Source organism: Somniosus microcephalus, chromosome 11, assembly GCF_052327205.1.
Source record: "Somniosus microcephalus isolate GS21.2 chromosome 11, FLI_Smic_1.0, whole genome shotgun sequence".
NCBI lineage: Eukaryota > Metazoa > Chordata > Chondrichthyes > Squaliformes > Somniosidae > Somniosus > Somniosus microcephalus.
The window spans coordinates 40,473,085-40,492,620 of NC_140997.1; the positions used below are offsets into that span (position 1 = coordinate 40,473,085).

General features: G+C 43.4%; 2 protein-coding genes across 3 annotated transcripts in view; one reads left to right on the forward strand and one right to left on the reverse strand.

Annotated features, from left to right (window-relative positions):
- LOC147110504 (sodium/mannose cotransporter SLC5A10-like) overlaps window positions 1-19,536 on the forward strand; it is a 161,185-nt gene that overhangs the window by 83,251 nt on the left and 58,398 nt on the right. The window lies entirely within an intron of this gene.
- Window positions 1-19,536, reverse strand: part of LOC147110505 (uncharacterized) — a 41,363-nt gene that overhangs the window by 7,057 nt on the left and 14,770 nt on the right. Inside the window, exons 3-4 of the mRNA XM_086000534.1 lie at window positions 8,574-8,698; window positions 5,132-6,569 (exon numbers count right to left, since the gene is read on the reverse strand). Of these exons, the coding sequence (XP_085856660.1) occupies window positions 5,132-6,569; window positions 8,574-8,698 (1,563 nt within the window). The remainder of the gene's footprint in view (window positions 1-5,131; window positions 6,570-8,573; window positions 8,699-19,536) is intronic.

The following is a 19,536-nucleotide window of genomic DNA, read 5'->3' on the forward strand; positions in this document are numbered from 1 at the left end:
TCCAATTAAAGGTGCGGCATTTTTAATTCCATAAATAAAGCTTGCATTTGGACGTTGGATGAAAGAATTGAAGAATTATTTATTTTTGTCTACCAATGATTGGACAGGATTTTCTGGTTACAAATGTCCCAAGATAAAGGCATATTGAGAATGCACCACCCTTTAAAAGGGCAACAACCTTAAAATGATAAGGTGACATTTGGCACTAACATTACTGACCAGTTTTTAGGCAGGGCTGCAGTAGTACAGGACTGTATTTTCTAATTGAAGCCATACTATCAACCAAAAACCCATTGGGCATCCAACGGATCTGATATTTATACAGTGACAGTATTACTTATGTGTAATTTGATCAGGTGGCTCACTAAATAAGTATTACATTCAATGGCTGACAGAGATAAATTCTTTATTTATTGTTAATCACCACCCAGGAAATGTGTTCATTTTGTATAACTCCAGCTGGAGTTGGAGTTAGACAACAGGTGGCTTGTGGTCATTATGGCAACAAGTACCTTCTGTTTCCACCGGGTAACTTAAAAGTGAGGAACTATAGTGAACACACAAGCATAAAGAGGGCATGCAACCAGAAAAGGCATCTTGGTTCACCAAGCCCACCTTGTATTTTGTCATCTAGCTGCATAACTTATCCCCCTCCATAGTGTTTATGGATAGTGTGGAAAAAGAGGGGATGCAGAACAGAAGTAAAACTGATGTTGTGCCAACAGAGTTTAAACAGGATTCCATCTCTAGCTTATTCCTTCCTCAAAACTATGGAACTCCTTTACTTCCCCCAGTCTTCACTTTCTCCTATAAACTACAAGCTTTTAAAACCCCAACCTTGTTCTCACATAATCATCGATTTACCTCACCTTCTCTCCTACGCTTTGGGCCTGGGAGTCCCTTCACCTGGATTTCTTAATAAAAGGAAATGTGCCTACATTAAATAAAAGTCGGAAAGCACCAACTTTAGTGGCTTACTGACTGCACCAAGCTGACTGTTGTTCGGTGATCAAATGCAGCAGCCAATTTTGCACACAGCAAGTCCCACAAACAGCAAATAAGATGAATGACCAGTTAATCTGTTTTTTTGGTTGATGGATGAATATAGGCCCAGATACCAGGAGAACTCCCTGCTCTTCTGCAAATAGTACCATGGGATCTTTTACATCCACCTAAACAGGCAGACAGCATTTTGGCTTAATGTTTTCTCTGAAAGACGGCACCTCCGACAATGCAGAACACCCTCAGTATTTCACTGAAGTGTCAAACTAGATTATGTGCTCAAGGCCTAGAGTAGGGCCTGAATCTAGTCTTCTGACTTAAAGGCAAGAGTGCTACCAACTGAGCCAAGCTGACACGTCATACTAGTCATCAGAGTAATGATTCATTAGTTTTAGCTTTATCATGCTGACTTTTCTTTACCTTACCATTTTAATAAGATTACTCAACTACAGGGTTAAAAAAATAATTTCACTCAGTCTCACTATTCTATCCATTACTTTATTGTTAGTGATGTTCCTATGTGGAAAAAATTCAACAAATGGGCAAATGGGCATTTTAATCAAAAGGTGAGAGGATCCAAGAAGCTGGAATTATATTTTATTTGTTTTAGTGTTGGTCAGTGTTTACACAAAAAAAAATTCAAGTATAGTATAGGTATGATCACATGGCAGCTTTGGGAGGAAGTCGACCCATTTTCATCTTGTCCTGCCAGAATACTAACTCTACATCTTCCCATTCCACCCTTTTCACAACAGAGCCCAGTGTCTTGAACTCGACCACAAGTTTCACCTGTTAATCTCCTTCTGCGCAATGAAGTACCTCCTCCTCACACTTGTCCTAAATTTTCTCTTCTCAACTCTGGACTAGTGCCGCCTTGTTCTACTGTCCTGGCACATCAACGTATTGCTGCAGGGTTTACTTTCTCTAGCTTGTTAAGTATCTCGTATGCCTTGATGAGGTCCCCTCTGAGACGTCTCTTTTTCAGCCAAAAAAGCCCTCGGTTATCAAGTTATTCCTGATCATTTTTAGGATTTTTTTCCCCCCCCCTCAACTAGCTGAGACATGGCTATTTAAAAATGTCCAAGTGAGCGACTTAGTAGGTGCTCGCACATGAACATGATGGAAAAACATCTGGCAAATGTCAAATGCATTGATGTACAGCACAGAAAAATGTACATAGGAATTTTTTTAATAACTGGTCTTGCTACTGGAATCTTTGCTGTTCGCAAAAGGATACAATCTGGAGGCAATCCAAATTAGGTGTCCTTGAACTGGCCTGGCTTAATATATATAGGGGGAAAAATTCAGTTGCTTTGCGCCTCCTGTTAGCACCCTAAGAGGGCGCTAATGGGGCGCAAAGCAACTAGCGCCCAGGCGAGGCGCTGTTTGTGCCGCTCGCGAAATTGACCAGACATTTTGCAGCGGCGCTAAACACTACCGCCACGATCTCCTGCGCCTGCAGATCGTGACGTCAGTCGAGCGTGCAACGCCCCGGACCAGATATTGAGTGGCGCCCTCTGCTTATCCGCCTGCCGCTAGCAATGACAGCTTGAGGGGAGCGTTTTGCAGTCGGGAAGGGACTAGGGGAGCGCTATTTAAAGGCGACCGCTTCCTGCCTTTTTTTGTCGCTGACATTTTTGCACCATGCATTCTGAGAGAGAGACTTTTGGAGAGATTTAACGCTGTGTGAAGGAGTTTTTGATACTGTCCAGCACTTTGCAGGTTCATTTTGATTTGACCTTCCTTGCATCAAATTAGAAGACTGTGGGGGCTGCACACTGAGGTCTTTCCCTGGGCCTCTCCATTGTTCTTTCCAGCAGATTTGATGTACAGGTCTCTCCAGGCCGAGATTCAAGGCTGCAATGAGCAAGGTGTGGATGGAGAGCAAGATCGACCCTCCCCTTTAGGAACTGGCCGGCGCCAGTGTGTCTGTGTTCCATTGCTGACTGACATCACATGAGCTTCGCCAGTGCTCTGAGGTAGCACCTCGCTCCTCGACGTTAGTGCCTTGAGAGGTGTGTAGCGCCTGATTTAGCACTCCAATCACCTCCAGGGGCGATAGAAGCCAAGTTTGCAGTCAGAGACGATAATTAGTGCCAGACGCTAAACTTTGCGCCCGGTCAATAATTGCACCCCAAACGGGGCGATACCGAATTTCTCCCCCATACTGTTTTGTTGGTCCATTCAAATATTAAATTCCAGGTGGATAAGGACAGTGCAAAGGGAATAGGTGCTGAAACAATAGAATTGGAGAATTGAGAACCAGCTGGTTCATTCACCTATATTTATTAGAGAAGCACATTAAAGTGATTTTAGTGCTTATTTTTGCCTTTGCAACCATGGATCTGTGACCTGTTCTGATTCCACCCCAAGTAGACAGTTCCTTAGAGAGGGTTGATGCTCTCTGCTATGCCCCCACATACAGGATTCCTGATTTTACTCTCCATTGAAGTCAATATTGGGCGGGGTGTAAAACCGGCGTTCCACCCGATCCCGTGGGTTTCTCACCTGGCGAGTTATATTAAAATTACCTCCTATATCTCAAATGACAGGGATCTCTTTCTCATTCTGAAAATCTTGACCCCATGACCTGGAATCCTCACTTGAAGTGAAGCACATCCCATGTGCTGACATATTGGATCATTGTGTAATATTGAAGCAAGCCAGGGATGGATCAGTTTTCAGTCATTTTTTTTCCTAATTACCCTTAAAGTCTGTTCTCCCTGTTGTTTTGATTAAAGTATGAAGCTTATAACATTAATATTCATACCTATCTCCAGGATTCTGCCAACCAGTTACTGCATGTGATCATACAGTTGACTGTTGAATATTGCGACATTACATTTTTTATGGAAATGATGTAGCTACCTGGCTCAAAGAATGATCAAACCAGCAAGTGTTGACACACTCACAATGGGACCCAGCTCATTAGTACAGAGTTCTTCTTGGCTGCTAATTAGCAAACAAGCTAAAGAGTTAAATACATTTCTGTGTTTGCTTTATCATGATAACATCAGCAGTTCTTTATAGAACAGGAACTGAATGCTAGAAGCAAATGTGTATATAATACTGTATCACAGCAAGAGGCCGGCCTGATGACAAACTGGTCAATTTTCTTTCTATTTGATTTTCCCTTCTGTCCTCATTCCAAGAATCCTTTTGAATAATACATTTTAATAGTTTGCCGACAAACAAAAATCTCAGCCAAACATCCATGTGAAGAATATACTGCTGTGGGATGTAGAAATCTGGTCGCATTTTTCTCATAGTTTCTGCTCCCCCCCCGCCTCACCACCCCCACCCCCTGCCCCCGTGGTGCTTTCTGGGTAATGTTCTATGACCTTCTTGAGCTCTACAGTAGTGCTACATAACTTGTCCAACATTCTGGCTCATAAAATTATTTTCAAATGTGTTCTGTGGAAATCTAGGCGAGCACAGTCGAGCCAACATTAGTACCAACTTAAGAGTTAAGTGCTCAGACTATAACATCGTCCAACAGTCATTTTTACTCTTTAGTCTCCTTACACAGAATACAGGAAACTTTCGATTTACCGGCACCTAAATAACCGGAAAAATTCAGGAGTAGGTTCAGGTAAGTTTTACTTCATATTGTACTTGCCTTCCTCGATCTGTTGCTATGCAAGGGTGTGGCTGCAGCTGTTGCTAAGCTACAGAGACGCTTGGAACTTGTGGCCATTGTTCTGAACCTGTTGCAAAGCAACAGGGTTTGTTGCTTTATACGGAGCTCTCAGCTCTCTGTATCTTTTACTATAGCTTTCGGTTATCCGGAATTTTTGATGAATCGGTCCCGTCGGTGCCGGATAAAAAAAAGTTTCCTGTACATTATAGACAAGAAGCTAATTCACACTTCTAATAAACAAATTCAACGTTACGAGACTGATTTCTCCATAATCCAGTAGCAGTTTTGTTTGGACACTTGGCATTTGTTGAAATATATAGTGTTAAAAATATCTCTAGCTTTTCACACCCAGTGATTTGGAAATCACAGTACTATCTAGGTGCCACTAGTTAATACTTACTTACATACAGCATTAGGGTTGATGAGGTGTTTATTTGCTTGGCAATATAAGCTAAAAGTATTGTAAAAAAAATCAGATCAAAATGTTACCTGGAATTTATCATGATAATTTATCTCTAACGTAAGCTTTAATTTTTCAAGAGCCTTCCTCCTCAAGGCCGCTCTCTCTTGGAAGAAAGTGTTCACGTCTTTAGATTCTGTTCTGTTGCCATCCCTTACGTCGTTCATTGAATGGAATAGTTTCTTATTATTATTCAACGGACTCTCAAAGGTGTTCACTTCTCCGACTGTCAATTCATCATCAGCGTTATTTAACATAAGCCCAGATGCTGTTCTTTTGAGTGTGCTGTCAACATAGTCACAATCATAGAAGTCATCGGAGTCAGAAGAGGCAATAGATGGTTCATGGAGAGAGCTGCTGTCTGTGTAACGTGTTGAAGGATTTGATAGACAGTCTTCTTCTAGGCATATTAAGTCAACCTCCTCTGGAGGTGTATCCTGATCAGGTTCTGCTTCATTGCTTTCTGTAGCTACCTCTGTTTCATCCATAGCAAGAGTAAATACTTCCTTCCCTTCACTTTCATCTCTCTTCAAGATATCAGCTACTTGTTTGTCACCATGTACTCTATATGGTGGTGTATCTGAATCCATCTGTAGTCTTTCTACAGCCTCAGTGCTATTGTGCAATGTTTGGTTCACCCATTTGTCTTTATGCTGTGTGGAGATTACTGTAGTATCTTCTGTCAGTTCTGTGTTCTGTTTTCTCACAATTGTATTTGGCTTCTGCTTAGCCTCTAGAGTATTAATTCTATTTGTGGTTGATAAATCCACTCTTGGTTCATTTTCTGTGCCCCTGTTATTTCCATCCCTTTGTGGGTGATTTTGAAATGGATCTTCTTTCACAATTAAAGCTTCTGTCAGAATCACGTTTGTTTTTTTACAAGTTGCCTCCTTTTGTTGAGCCATTGCTCGATTGGAGGAATCTGGTCCTACTTTGGCGTGCATTTCTGTTGTATCGCTTTGACAAGGCCCGAGGTTTCTCTCCTTTATGTTCAAGAAACCATTCTGCTGTTGACTTTCACTTTGAGGAATCTCCATGTGAGTAGGCAGATAAAGAAACATGTCTACTTTGGGCATGTTCAATAGAGCCGGGTGAATTATAAACCCTTCGGCAAAGGCCGCCATTGCAGCTTTCTGTGCCTTATTTGGACCATTTGGCTGTTTCTTGCCATCACCGTTGGAGCCAAGTTTCTTCTCAGAGGACAGAGAAGTGATATTTATCCGCACGAGAGCATATTTGGGGTTTATGAGCTTCCTGGCTATGTTAGCACTTTGTTCTGCCGTAAGAACGTGCGTCTGCTGAACAAGTTCAGGTTCTGCCTTTTCTGGAGCCAAGTTCAGATTGCGCAGATTAACTGCTTTAGAAAAGTGCAAGAGTTCTCTGAATTCTTTATCAAATGTTTCTACAGCCTGACCGGAAAGCACGGTGATGATGTTACGGTCAAGTCTAGATGCAGTCCAGGTAAAACTGAAAGGAAAGAAATAAAAAAGTGTGTATATTTGTGTGTGTGTGTGTATACAGGAAAGCAATAACTCTTGGTCATACATCCTGCAAAAGTTTCATTTTTGGTTCTTGCTATTTCTTTACAAAATAAAATCATCCAGTCAGATACCACACTTCACCACACCTACTACAAGGTCACATTTGCCATTATACACAGCCGTGCATCAACACGCTCAGGCGTGGCTACTCCATGCAAACTGTTTGAGGTAGAAATTCCTCTTGGGTGTGGTGCAAAATGGGCAACAGCGAATCGGCAACCTGTTCCACTCTGTCAAAGTCAACTGAAAAGAAAATCGGGCAATGTAAAAAAAAAAGCGGCCGATTCGCTATTGCCCAAGACTAATTTCTGCTGCTTTTACGAACATACGAATTAGGAGTAGGCCACTCAGCCCCTCGAGCCTGCTCCGCTATTCAAGAAGATCATGGCTGATCTGATTACTCCACATTCCTGCCTACCCCCGATAACCTTTCACCCCCTTGCTTATCAAGAATCTATCTACCTCTGCCTTAAAAATATTCAAAGACTCTGCTTCCACCGCCCTCTGAGGAAGAGAGTTCCAAAGACTCACGTCCCTCTGTGAGAAATTTCTCCTCATCTCTGTCTTAAATGGGCGAATGTAAGAAATCACACAACACCAGGTTATAGTCCAACAGCTTTATTTGAAATCACAAGCTTTCGGAGCGCTGCTCCTTCGTCAGGTGAAGTGGAGAGATGCATAAAAACACAGCTTATATAGTCAGAGAATAATGTCAGATGTTTACAGGTAATCTTCCTAACTGCCATTTATCACACCTCCACCATTTACACCTTTGATTGCTGTGATTATCTCTCTGCCGAGGTGTGATAAATGGCAGTTAGAAAGATTACCTGTAAACATCTGACATTATTCTCTGACTATATAAGCTGTGTTTTTATGCATCTCTCCACTTCACCTGACGAAGGAGCAGCGCTCCGAAAGCTTGTGATTTCAAATAAAGCTGTTGGACTATAACCTGGTGTTGTGTGATTTCTTACATTTGTCCACCCCAGTCCAACACCGGCATCTCCACACCATGGCTTAAATGGGCGACCCCTTATTTTTAAACAGTGACCCCTAGTTCTAGATTCTCCCACAAGAGGAAACATCCCCTCCACATTCACCCTGTCCAGACCCCTCAGGATCTTATATGTTTCAATCAAGTCACCTCTTTACTCTTCTAAACTCCAGCAGATACAAGCCTAGTCTGTCCAACCTTTCTTCATAAGACAACCTGCCCATTCCAGGTATTAGTCTTTTGTTTTCATCTTTTGGGTATGATGTTTGCCAAGAATATTAATCCTCAAAGTTATTGTTGGTGTTGTTGGTGGACAACTGCTTAGTGGTGTGAATATGGAACTCGCTGCCACATGGAGTATTCTTAGAGATGTTTCCACTTATAGGGGAATCCAAAACTAGGGGCCGTAAATTTATGATAGTCACTAATAAATCCAACAAAGAATTAGGAGAAACTTTTTTACTCAGAAGTTGGTTAGAATGTGGAACTTGCTACCACATGGAGTGCTTGAGGCGAATAGCACAGATGCATTTAAGGGGAAGCTAGGGAGCAAGGAATAATAGGTCATGGTGATAGGGTGAGATGAAGTAAGGTGGGAAAAGGATCCTGTGGAGCATAAACACTGGTATAGACCTCTTGGGTCGAATGGCCTGTTTTTGTGCTGTAAAATTCTATGTGTTCATACAGCCTTTCTCCCCACTACTTTTAACACAAGCGTTTCATCAAAATGGGTTAATCCCTTTGATAAAATTGACCTGAGTGTTGTGGATTAGATGTCCGTTACAGAAATCGCCCAATTCTCATTTCCGCTGAAGTCAAGTAGCCTTCTCTCAGGGACGGTCGATCAGTAACGCTAGTTTCACACCCGGTGGGGGGGTGGTGGGCAATTTGAAAATCTACTCTGAAATCTCTCACGATTTAAAATCGGCTTACCTGTACGATCCAGATGCTGCTCTGTCTCCATCGACCAGTAGAAACTTTTGCATTTGTCTTCCCACAATCGTTTTGGCTGAACGTGTATTGAATTCAGTCCCATTGATAGAAAAAACACGCAGATTCTGCAGAAGCAACAAAATATTCATGTTTATATATTTTATAAAGATTGTTGTCCTTTTCATGAAGAGATGAACAGGAAGATTTGATTCTGTCATATAATATTTTGAGAATGATTTCATTTTCTACTTGTAACGGTTCAATGGCATGCAAGTGTGTGACTTGACAAGGTGTCCGATGAATGCTCCAAAGGTTGATTGTACATGTTTACTGGCATTATTTACTGACCTATTTTCATGGTTTCAATGGTCAAAGTATGCTCTGTGTTGCAATTTGACATTGCTTTGACTAAAGGTACCATTATATGTGTCATTCTGACATCAAAGGGAATCAGGTATTTATAATCAGAGGAAAGATTTGGGGGGAAAAATTCAGTTGGTAGTGCCACCCGTTAGCGCCTTAAGAGGGCGCTAAGTGGGGCGCAAACCAACTAGCGTCTGGGCGCGGCACTGCCTACGCCTCCCACAAAATTCAGCGGGAGGTTAGTGTGTGTCCGACAGGGTCAGGGGGGCGCAATTTAAAGACGAGGTGCGGGGCGGCCATTTTTGTTGCTGGCCGCCTGCCAGCAGCTGCCTGCGCTCCCGTCCCTGGCCTCCTGAACCCCAACCCCCACCCCTCCCGCGGAGTGCCGGCTGCGCTCCAAGAGCCCGGCACTTCTCTTGGGTGCTGGGCTCTTTTGCCTGCACTCCCGATCCCTGGGGGCCCAGCTGGGCCCCAGATCGCGCTGTACAAGGCCCCTCCCCTTTAAGAAGGGGAGGAAGGCCTGCAATATCGCGGCGCAATGTGCCGCAGCACCATGATATTCACTTGCAGCACCCCAAGAGGGAGGCGGGGCGCTTCCACCGCTTCCCTCTTGGGGCGCAACCACTCAATTTCCAGCGCGGGGGGGGGGGGGTAATTTTTCCAGAGCGCTACTTTTAGCGCCCCGGCGAAGTTAGCGCCTCAATTGTGGCGCTACTCAATTTTTAGCCCTTGGTTTATTGTAAATGGCTTCCTGGATGCTCTGCCCTAATTATTAATTTGGTCATAATGTAATATAGAGTTGGCATATTTTACCTGATTACCATTGGGAATTGGAGAGAGACTTTGCAGAAGTCTCTTTGACCTGTGGTCGGTTGTTTCTCTCAGGAAAGTAGATAGGTCTGGTGCAATCCATGACACAGCAAATTGTACATAGTCCGGGAATGGGACAATTGGTCTTGTGTTTGATTTTAGTTATAACAAAAGGATTAATGCCAGATTGACCAAACTACTTCCAAGTTTCAAATTGTTCCTTATATTATCAGCAGTGTATTGCTGATGCAGTTACACATAAACCATCCCTATTAATGCAGCTAGTCAACACAACAACGTGCATTTATATAATGCCTTTAACGTATCAAAACGTCCCAAGACGCTTCACATGAGATATTAGGACAGGTGATCAAAAGCTTAGTCAAAGAGGTAGGTTTTAAGGAGCGTATTAAAAGGAGCAGAGAGAGGCGGAGGGGTTTAGGAATGGAATTCCAGAGCTTAGGGCTCAGGCATCTGAAGACACGGCCGCCAAGGGTGAAGCGATTAAAATCGTGGAGGCGCAAGAAGCAAGATTCAGCATGAGTTGGTGCTGTTTCTTTACAACTGAGGAGATTATATGGTGATTTGATAGCGGTGGGTGAAACAAAGTAGGTAAAAACTGACCATTTGCAGTGATTGAAGGGTCTAGAATACGGGGACATAGATACGAGATTAAATGCAAGAGATTCACAACAACAACAACTTGTATTTATATAGCGCCTTTAACCTAGCAAAACGTCCCAAGGCGCTTCACAGGAGTATTATAAAACAAAATTTGACACTGAACCACATAACGAGATACTAGGGCAGATGACCAAAAGCTTGGTCAAAAAGGTAGGTTTTAAGGAGCATCTTAAAGGAGGAAAGAGAGCTAGAGAGGCTGAGAGGTTTAGGAAGGGAATTCTAGAGCTTGAGGGCTTGGCAGCTGAAGGCATGGCCACCAATGGTGGAGCGAGTTGAAATTGGGGATACTGAAGAGGCCAGAATTAGAGGAGCACAGATATCTCGGTTGGTTGTGGGGCTGTAGGCGATTACAGAGATAGGGAGGGGTGAGGCCATGGAGGGATTTGAAAACAAGGATGAGAATTTTAAAATCGTGATATTGCTTAACCAGGAGCCAATGTAGGTCAGCGAGCACAGGGGTGATGGTGGAATGGGACTTGGTGCGAGTTAGGACACGGGCAGCCGAGTTTTGAATTACCTCACGTTTACAGTGGGTAGAACGTGGGAGGCTGACCAGGAGTGCGTTGGAATAGTCAATCCTAGAGGTAACAAAGGCATGGATGAGGGTTTCAGCAGCAGATGAGCTGAGGCAGGGTCAGAGTCGGGCAATGTTCCGGAAGTGAAAATAGGCGGTCTTTTTGAGGACAGGCTTGACAATGGCAGATTTGAAGAAGAGAGGACCAGTACCCGAGGAGAGAGAATCGTTAACAATATCAGGTAACATGGGAGCCAGGAAGGGAAGTTGGGTGGTCAGCGGTTTAGTGGGAATAGGATTGAGGGGAGCAGCAAGTGAGTCTCATGGACAAGATAAGCGCGGAGAGGACATGAGGGGAGATAGGAGAGAAACTAGAGAAAGATGAGGACAAGGAGCAGGAGAAACTTTTCTATGCAGGGGCTTGTACAGCTGTTGATTGCAGGATTGGAGTTAGTGATTGGAATAGAGACCATGGGGATTATTTTCAGTTTGTCCGTGGACGGAACAACTGGGGGCGCGGATCAGCGATTGAAGTCATACGAATGGCAAATCGAGCAGGGTGTAGAACGGGCAGCCTATCAGCAACTGCCCACACCCAAACTGAAAATTATCCCTCATGTCATGTTTAAAAATTTGAATTCAATTAAAAAAAATCTGGTTTAAAAAAAAAGGCTGGTATCAAGTGGCCGTGAAGCTGTTGTAAAAACCCAACTGGTTCACTAAAGCCCTTTAGGGAAGGAAACCTGCCGTCCTTACCCGGTCTGGCCTATATGTGACTCCAGTCCCGCACCAACATGGTTGCATTTTAACCGTCCCCTGAAGTGATCTCGCAAGCCACTCAGTTACCACCACCTTGTTAGGGCAACTAGGGATAGGCAATACAGGAAACTTTGTGTTATCCGGAGGCTAAGTGTCTGGCAAGCTCGAGCCACCGACAAAAATCAGGAGCCGTTTTGTTAGGTTTTTTTTCTTCTCGTGGCTTTTTTTTCTCTTCTCGTGGCTTTTTTTTCAACAGTCAGGCTCTGGAAAGTCTCTCTGAAGCTGTTGCTAAGCTACAGAGACACTTCCAAGGTACGGGCCGACTGTTTAGAAGCTGTTGCTAAGCAACAGTGTTTGTTGTCAGATACGGAGATGAAAAGCTCCGTATGCTTCAACATTAACGCTGGTGTGTCCGGCAGTTTTGAGGGAACGGCAACAGCTCGGTCCCGTCGGTGCCGGATAGCACAAAGTTTCCTGTAAATGCCAGCCTTGCTAGCGATGCCCACATCCCGAGAATGAATTATTGAAAACCACGCATAGAATGTTATACAGAGCAGCATTTTTAATTAGTTAAGATGATCGTTATACTTTCAGTAAATACACAGTGTACAGTTTGGTGAGAAGTTGGCCTCCTAGAGTCATACAATTCCAACATTCTACAGAATATAGAATCTGAAGTTGTCAGGGGTGGAGCAATTTATATTCATGCATGTAAGCATGAATAGATCATTGAAGTAAATACAAGTCTTTAACTGTAACGTCACTTATGCATATGAGGTGTCAGCCATGGCTCAGTGGGTAGCACTCTTGCCTCTGCACCAGAAGATTGTGGGTTCAAGTCCCACTCCATGAGACTTGAGCACAAAATCTAGGCTGAGACAAGGAAAGAAAAAAAACTTACATTTATACAGCTCCGTTCACACCAACCGGACGTCCTAAAGCGCTTTACAGCCAATGAAGTACTTTTTGAAGTGGAGCCACTGTTGTAATGTAGGAAACGCAGCAACAAATCTGCGCACAGCAAGCTCCCAAAAACAGCAATGTGATAATGACCAGATAATCTGTTCTAGTGATGTTGATTGAGGGATAAATATTGGTCAGGACACCGGGGATAACTCCCCTGCTCTTCTTCGAAATAGTGTCATGGGATGGTTTAAGGTCTCATCCAAAAGATGGCACCTCTGACAGTGTAGCACTCCTGCAGGGCTGCATTGGAGTGTCAACCTAGATTTTTGTGCTCAAGTCTCTGGAGTGAGACTTGAACCCACAACTTTCTGACTCAGAGGCGAGGGTGCTACCAACTGAGCCACAGCTGACACTGCAGTACTGAGGGAGTGCTACACTGTCGGAGCTGCTGTCTTTCGGATGAGATGTTGAACCGAGGCCCGGTCTGCGCGCTCAGGTGGACGTAAAAGATCCTATGGCACTATTTCGAAGAAGAGCAGGGGACTTATCCCAGGTGTCTTGGCCAATATTTATCCCTCAATCAACATCACTAAAAACAGATTATCTGGTCATTATCCGTTTGTGGGATCTTGCAGTGTGCAATTTTGCTGTCGCATTTCCTACATTACAAAAGTGACTACACTTCAAAAGTAATTCATTGGCTGTAAAATGCTTTGGATCATCCTGAGGTTGTGAAAGGCGCTATAATATAATGCAAGTCTTTCTTTTTCTTTATCTATTACATTGCATTCACCTGTACAGTCCTTGCTCCTGCTGCTGAACTAGGGTGATCGTAGCAATAATGCCATTCCCCCCCACCGCAGTACCCAGAGTCTTACAACCCATAGTATGATAGCAAAATACTGCAGATGCTGGAAATCTGAAATAACAACAGAAAATGCTGGAAAAACTCAGCAGGCCAGGCAACATCCGTGGAGAGAAATTAGAGTTGACGTTTCGGGTTGAAACCCTTTTTCAAAACCCATGCTGTGCACCTGTATTCAACACATAATTCTTCCCAGATATTGTGCCCTCATTACAAAATTCTTCTCTTTCTCCCCCAACTACAAGTTATTAGTAACAAAATAACATTCTGCACAAGACATTTGTATTTAACTACACATAAAAACCCAGCTTTAGAATATAACGTTCTAATCATAATATAAAACTGATCACGGTGAGAATGTAACATTACAAGATGTTAAAACTATTGATGGTTGTTTATGTTTGGGCTCGATTCTGGGAACAATGAGATAAATTCAGCAATCCCAAATTCCCAACAAGTAGCCTTGCTCGACAGGAGCACAGATTGGAGAATTGGCTCTTCAGTGTTGTAGCCCCATCTCCATCCCATTGAGTGTGGGTCCCTGCTGAAAGTGCTGGAATCACCCGAATATTAAAGGTATATTCGCTTATTTTCTGGCAGTTCAAAATGCAACAACCATGTAACATTAGAAGTAATATTATTTGCTGGTAATCGTGTTGTAATTTTTGGCATCAAGCCACGGTCAAGATCTACATGTTGTGATTGAACATCACCTTGTGGTTATGGGCCCTATACTCTTTACAGACTGATAAGTTTGCATTGTTAACCCATCTGTAGACACTTGTACAAGATGTGTAGAATGCCTATAAGGAATCAGCTCTCCGTAATCTTCTCAGCTGGTTTACGGTTACAGTGCAGCTGCACAATGAGATCTGACGAAGGGTCCCAGACCTGAAACGTTAACTCTGTTTCTCTCTCCACGGATGCTGCCTGGCCTGCTGAGTGTTTCCAGCATTTTCTGTTGTTAGTCCAGACAAGACTAGTGGTTTGCGCTGACTAAACTTAGTGAATGTGGATTTGTTATACTAAACGTTCAGGACCAAATTTGGGCTGATGGAACGCAGCTCTGGTTGTGATGGTGTAGTGTAATAGATAATATTGGGATGGTCTGCAAGTACGAGCCCCATTGGCTGAATCCTGTTCTATTGCAGGGTAAATGTTATATTTCACAGATCTCACAGAAACCCCACAGTGCAGATAGAGGCCATTTCGGCCCATCGAGCCTGCACCGACACATATCCCACCCGATTCCCGTAACCCCTACACCAACACATATCCCACCCTATCCCCGTAACCCCATGTATTTAATCCCCCTAACACTAAGGGTCAATTTATCATGGCCAATCAACCTAACCTGCACATCTTTGGACTGTGGGAGGAAACCGGAGCACCCGGAGGAAACCCACGCAAACACGGGGAGAATGTGCAAACTCCGTACTGGACTAAACATTTGAGCAGCTGTATTAAACAGTAAAATAAATACAGCGCATTGATCAACCCAAGAGTTGTGCAACTTCTAAAGTGCTGACTTGGCACAGTTTGAAACATGACATGCTCTTAAAGGAATGTGGCACTGAAGGAACTTCGGTGGGAATTCCAATACCTAGACAGAGATGGGTTTTGTACAAGGTGTGGGGAATAGCCGACTTTGATGTGGTGCTCACTTTAGTCCATCTCACACATGTATTCGGTTCGGTTTGGCTGTGTACAGCCATGAAATGATCTCAGTGTAAGCAATTAGATTGAAAAAGAAGCACAGTGCCAGCGTTTGTGTGTGGCACAGTATGTGTTCATTGACTGGAAAAAGCTACAAATACTAGTCAGGCAGCGCGGGTGGAGAAACTGAAGTCAACTTTTCAGGTCTTAGTAGGGTCGCCAACTCCGATTGGACGTATTCCGGGAGGTTATCACATGACCTCCAACCAGCCCGCCCCCACCACTGGTCGCCCGACACGTCCACCCTCGCGGCACCCTGCCTACCCCTGCCAATCAGAAAGAGAACGGACTCTTCGTTACCTGATTGGTCAGTCAAGAATCACCCAAACAGCCTTTCTCCCACCATCACCCACATACGCAATATCTTTATAACTAATAAATTGAAGTTTTCGAAGAAAATGAAAAACATGAACAATTTTTTTAATGCCCCTCTGCTTTTTCTCCTGAGTTTGCTGGCAGCCGTGTGCTGGGGATTAATCTTCAATTCCCCGAGACTCCAGGTCAATCCTGGAGGGTTGGCAGCTCAAGGTTTTAGACCCTGCCTCAGGACGGGAAGCTATTACAGATGAACAGCATTTAAAATGGAACAGGACAAGGGAAGGGGGGGGGGAGGGGGGGAAACAACTCCATACCCGCAGCAAAATAAATCGAATGACCTGTGAAATGCTTGGGTGCAGAGCAGGAGATGTTTAAATGACAGCAGTGATATTGGCAGGAGACAAAAAGAGGCATAATGAGACAATGAAAGGTGATACACGAGACACAGAGCATGTGAATAGCTAAAGTGGTATTGGTAGAAAGGGAAGGATGAAAAACCAGCAAGGCAGAGCAGGCTCCAGTGGCCCAGGAATATGGTTGAACGCACAGACACACGTTTCAATGCACAACAACAACTTATTTTTATATAGTGCCTTTAACGTAGTAAAGCGTCCCAAAGCACTTCACAGGAGCTTTATAGAACAAAATTTGACACCAAGCCAAAGATATTAGGGCAGATGTCCAAAAGCTTGGTCAAAGTCACACATGTTTCAATGCACAGACACACATGTTTCACAAGACTTGCACCAGAGCAGTGAAACTCAGAATTTATCAACTTCTATGGAATCATCTAGTTAGTGTTTCAACTTTTCTTTCTTGTTTGAATAAGCTGAAGCGGAGTCCATAAATTCACATGGGGCAGAATTTGCAGTCGGTATGACAGCGAGTACTCTGTCATACCACCTTTGAAATGAACAGCAAGTTCGAGATTTCCACACGCGCTAAATCCCGAACTTGCAATAGGTCAAGTTCCGGCTTGGCAGATCATCCACTCCGACTGTGAAATCCTTATTGCTGGCACAGAGTTGGGCTAATTGCCCACCAACTGTTCAGCAATTACGCACTAAACTTTTAAGGCTGGTGCAAACCGGCGCAAGACCTTGATTGCACAGCGTAAGGGGAGGGGGGATATGCAGCAGCTTGAAATATAGACCAGTTGTTTGTTAAAAAAAAATCTTCAAAATAAATATCTATATCCAACTAATTAACTCCTGATCCCAACACAACTCTACCAAGAATGAGAGACTGATTTATTTAGTAATTCACCGGGGTGAGTGAGATTAAAAAATCATGAATGGGCATCGAAGGTTTCTGTTTCCTGATTGGAGCAATGCCCCACGTGATCCCAGGCACGCCCCTGGAATCCATGAGCCACTACGCGGCGCTCAACTCCGCAGCGAAACAACGCACGTTTTCGAAGGAGGCCTCACACCAGGTAAGTGCGGATTTCTTTCGGAGGTTGGCGGCGTACTCCTTAGTTACGCTGCTGACCGCAATTTCAAGGCCATTATTAAAGATGCCACAGCACAAAAGCAAAATACTGCGGATGCTGGAAATCTGAAATAAAAACAGAAAATCCTGGAAATACTCAGCAGGTCAGGCAGCATCTGTGGAGAGAGAAACAGAATTAACGTTTCAGGTCGATGACCCTTCACCAGTTCGTCATCGACCTGAAGCATTAACTCTGTTTCTCTCTCCACAGATGCTGCCTGACCTGCTGAGTATTTCCAGCATTTCCTGTTTTTAATAAAGATGCCACCTTTGGCTAGAAATGCTGACTCAGCATTATGATTTTCTTAGCAATATAAAAATAGATAGGAAGTTGCCAGATCAGATGGGTTAATCAGTACCCGATGCTTTGTACCAACACGCCAAACTATAGGCAGAACAATCATCTGATGGTTTACTGTATAGATTTAATATCCACTCCTTGGATTTACTCCTATGTAAAATACTGGGGTCCAGTACTTGAATTATACAGGCTATGATTCAGAAGCCTTCGCGACATAGCGGGAAAAGAAAGTAAACAAAGGCATTTGGTTGTCAGGTTGTGGGAAATGACAACGACATTGTAGCTTGTGAGAAAACTCCTAAGAATTACATAGAAATTACAGGACAGAAACAGGCCAATTGGTCTATGCTGGTGTTTGTGCCCCACACGAGCCTCCTCCCACCCTACTTCATCGAACTATCAGCATATCCTTCTGTTCCTTTCTCCCTGATGCGTTTATCTAGCTTCACCTTAAATGCCCACTCTTGACCCACGTTTCCTGGGCATTTCTTAGTACTTTAAACGTCCCCGAGGTCTTCTCCTCCAGGATCGCAAGCCATTTACACTCATCCCAAATGCTTATTAATCCACATAACCCCTCAAAAGCTGCTCCCAGTGGTGCTACAAGAGAGAATTCCAATACCTTGGCACGGCGCAAAAGAGCACCACACTGAACACAGAACCATAGGTCTCCATTTAAATTTGCTGGTTGTTGAAGTGTTTCTATATACAGTGCAGGTATAATAATAGTTTTCCCTTGGCGCCCAAGAATTGCATTTTAATGAGGGACATTATACATTTAATAAGCTGCTCAGTCCAAAAAAAAGTTACGCTTTTAATGTGATATGAAACTTAATCACCCTGGAGCTGGAAATACTGGTGAATTCAAGTGCGTCCGTGCAGTACTGAGGGCATGCTGCTTTAAGCTGATGCTGGAGATCCCACCGCACTTTTCAAAGGGCAAGGAGTTCTCTAGATGTCAATATCCTTCCGTCAACCAACACCACCAAAAATAGGTCAATGCTTGGCTCATTTTGCTGCTGTTTGTGGGAACTTGTTGCCATGTTTATTTACATAATAACAGCGACAACACTTCTCACTAACTTATCGTCCACAAAGTGCATTTCGGATGTTTCTGCGAGACCGGAGAGACTAGATGAAATCGGTTTGTTCTTTCTTTATGACACTACAGCAACATTCGGAGCCTGCTGCTATTAAGTGGCTGACCGAAAATTTTGGCAACCCAATCAGATTTACAGGAAACTCTTTCGTATCCGGCACCGACGAGACCAGGATGGTGCCGGTTGATTAAAAATTCCGGATAACGGAGAGGTATATCTACCGAGGTTATTTTTAACAAACAAAAATAAAAAAATCAAGAAACGTGCAGTATAATTGGGTACTCACCTACAGAATGTTGTGTTAAATGGATGGTGGAAGATGCTTGATTAAGTACAGTACTGCCAGTTGAGGGTAATCCATAACTCTTTAATTACTTAACAGTAAAACAAAACTTATAAACGACTGTATACTGTAGTTTTCGGAGTGAGAATTTTGCCGGTTATTAGAGAATTCCGGATATTTAGGTGCCGTTTAAACGAGAGTTTCCTGTATATTGTTGCGTATGAAGTTCCGATGATGAGTATTCAAGCCAGTGTCATAACTCACTCTGGTCAAAATATTAGGGGTCAAACTTGTTCCAAAACTGGCAGCAAGTTCGCACGATACAAAAGGACACCCTGCGTGCTAATAATAGTTAAAAATCTTACCTAATTATATTTAAACAACCATATTTGTTATATAAATAGAATATAAAATGGGAAAACCATATTTCCCAATGTTTCTTCATCAATGAAGCCGTAGACTATTTACACTTAAAAACAAAAGGTACTAAGAGAAGCTGCAGCTTGGTGAACCACTAGTTATTCAGCAATTATTGCACCAGCACAGTGATCCCACCCCATGTGGATGTGGGATAGCAATTCCCCATGTGATTTTTTTTTTAACCCCGTCTTAGCCCAGCTATTGGGAGAAGGTGATGAGTGGAAGGAGAGTGTTTTACTATGGGGAAAGTGGCGAGTCAAACTGGGCATTTCCCCACACCTCCTAATAGTGGTTTTGAGTAGGGAGAATTGGTTGGCTTATGGGATCAGGGCCCCTGGCCAACCCTCCCCTTCTTCATTTGAGACAAGATGGGCATTTCACTGTTTCTCATTGTGGATTCTTTATTAATCTTTATTTTGGTATGTCACCACAG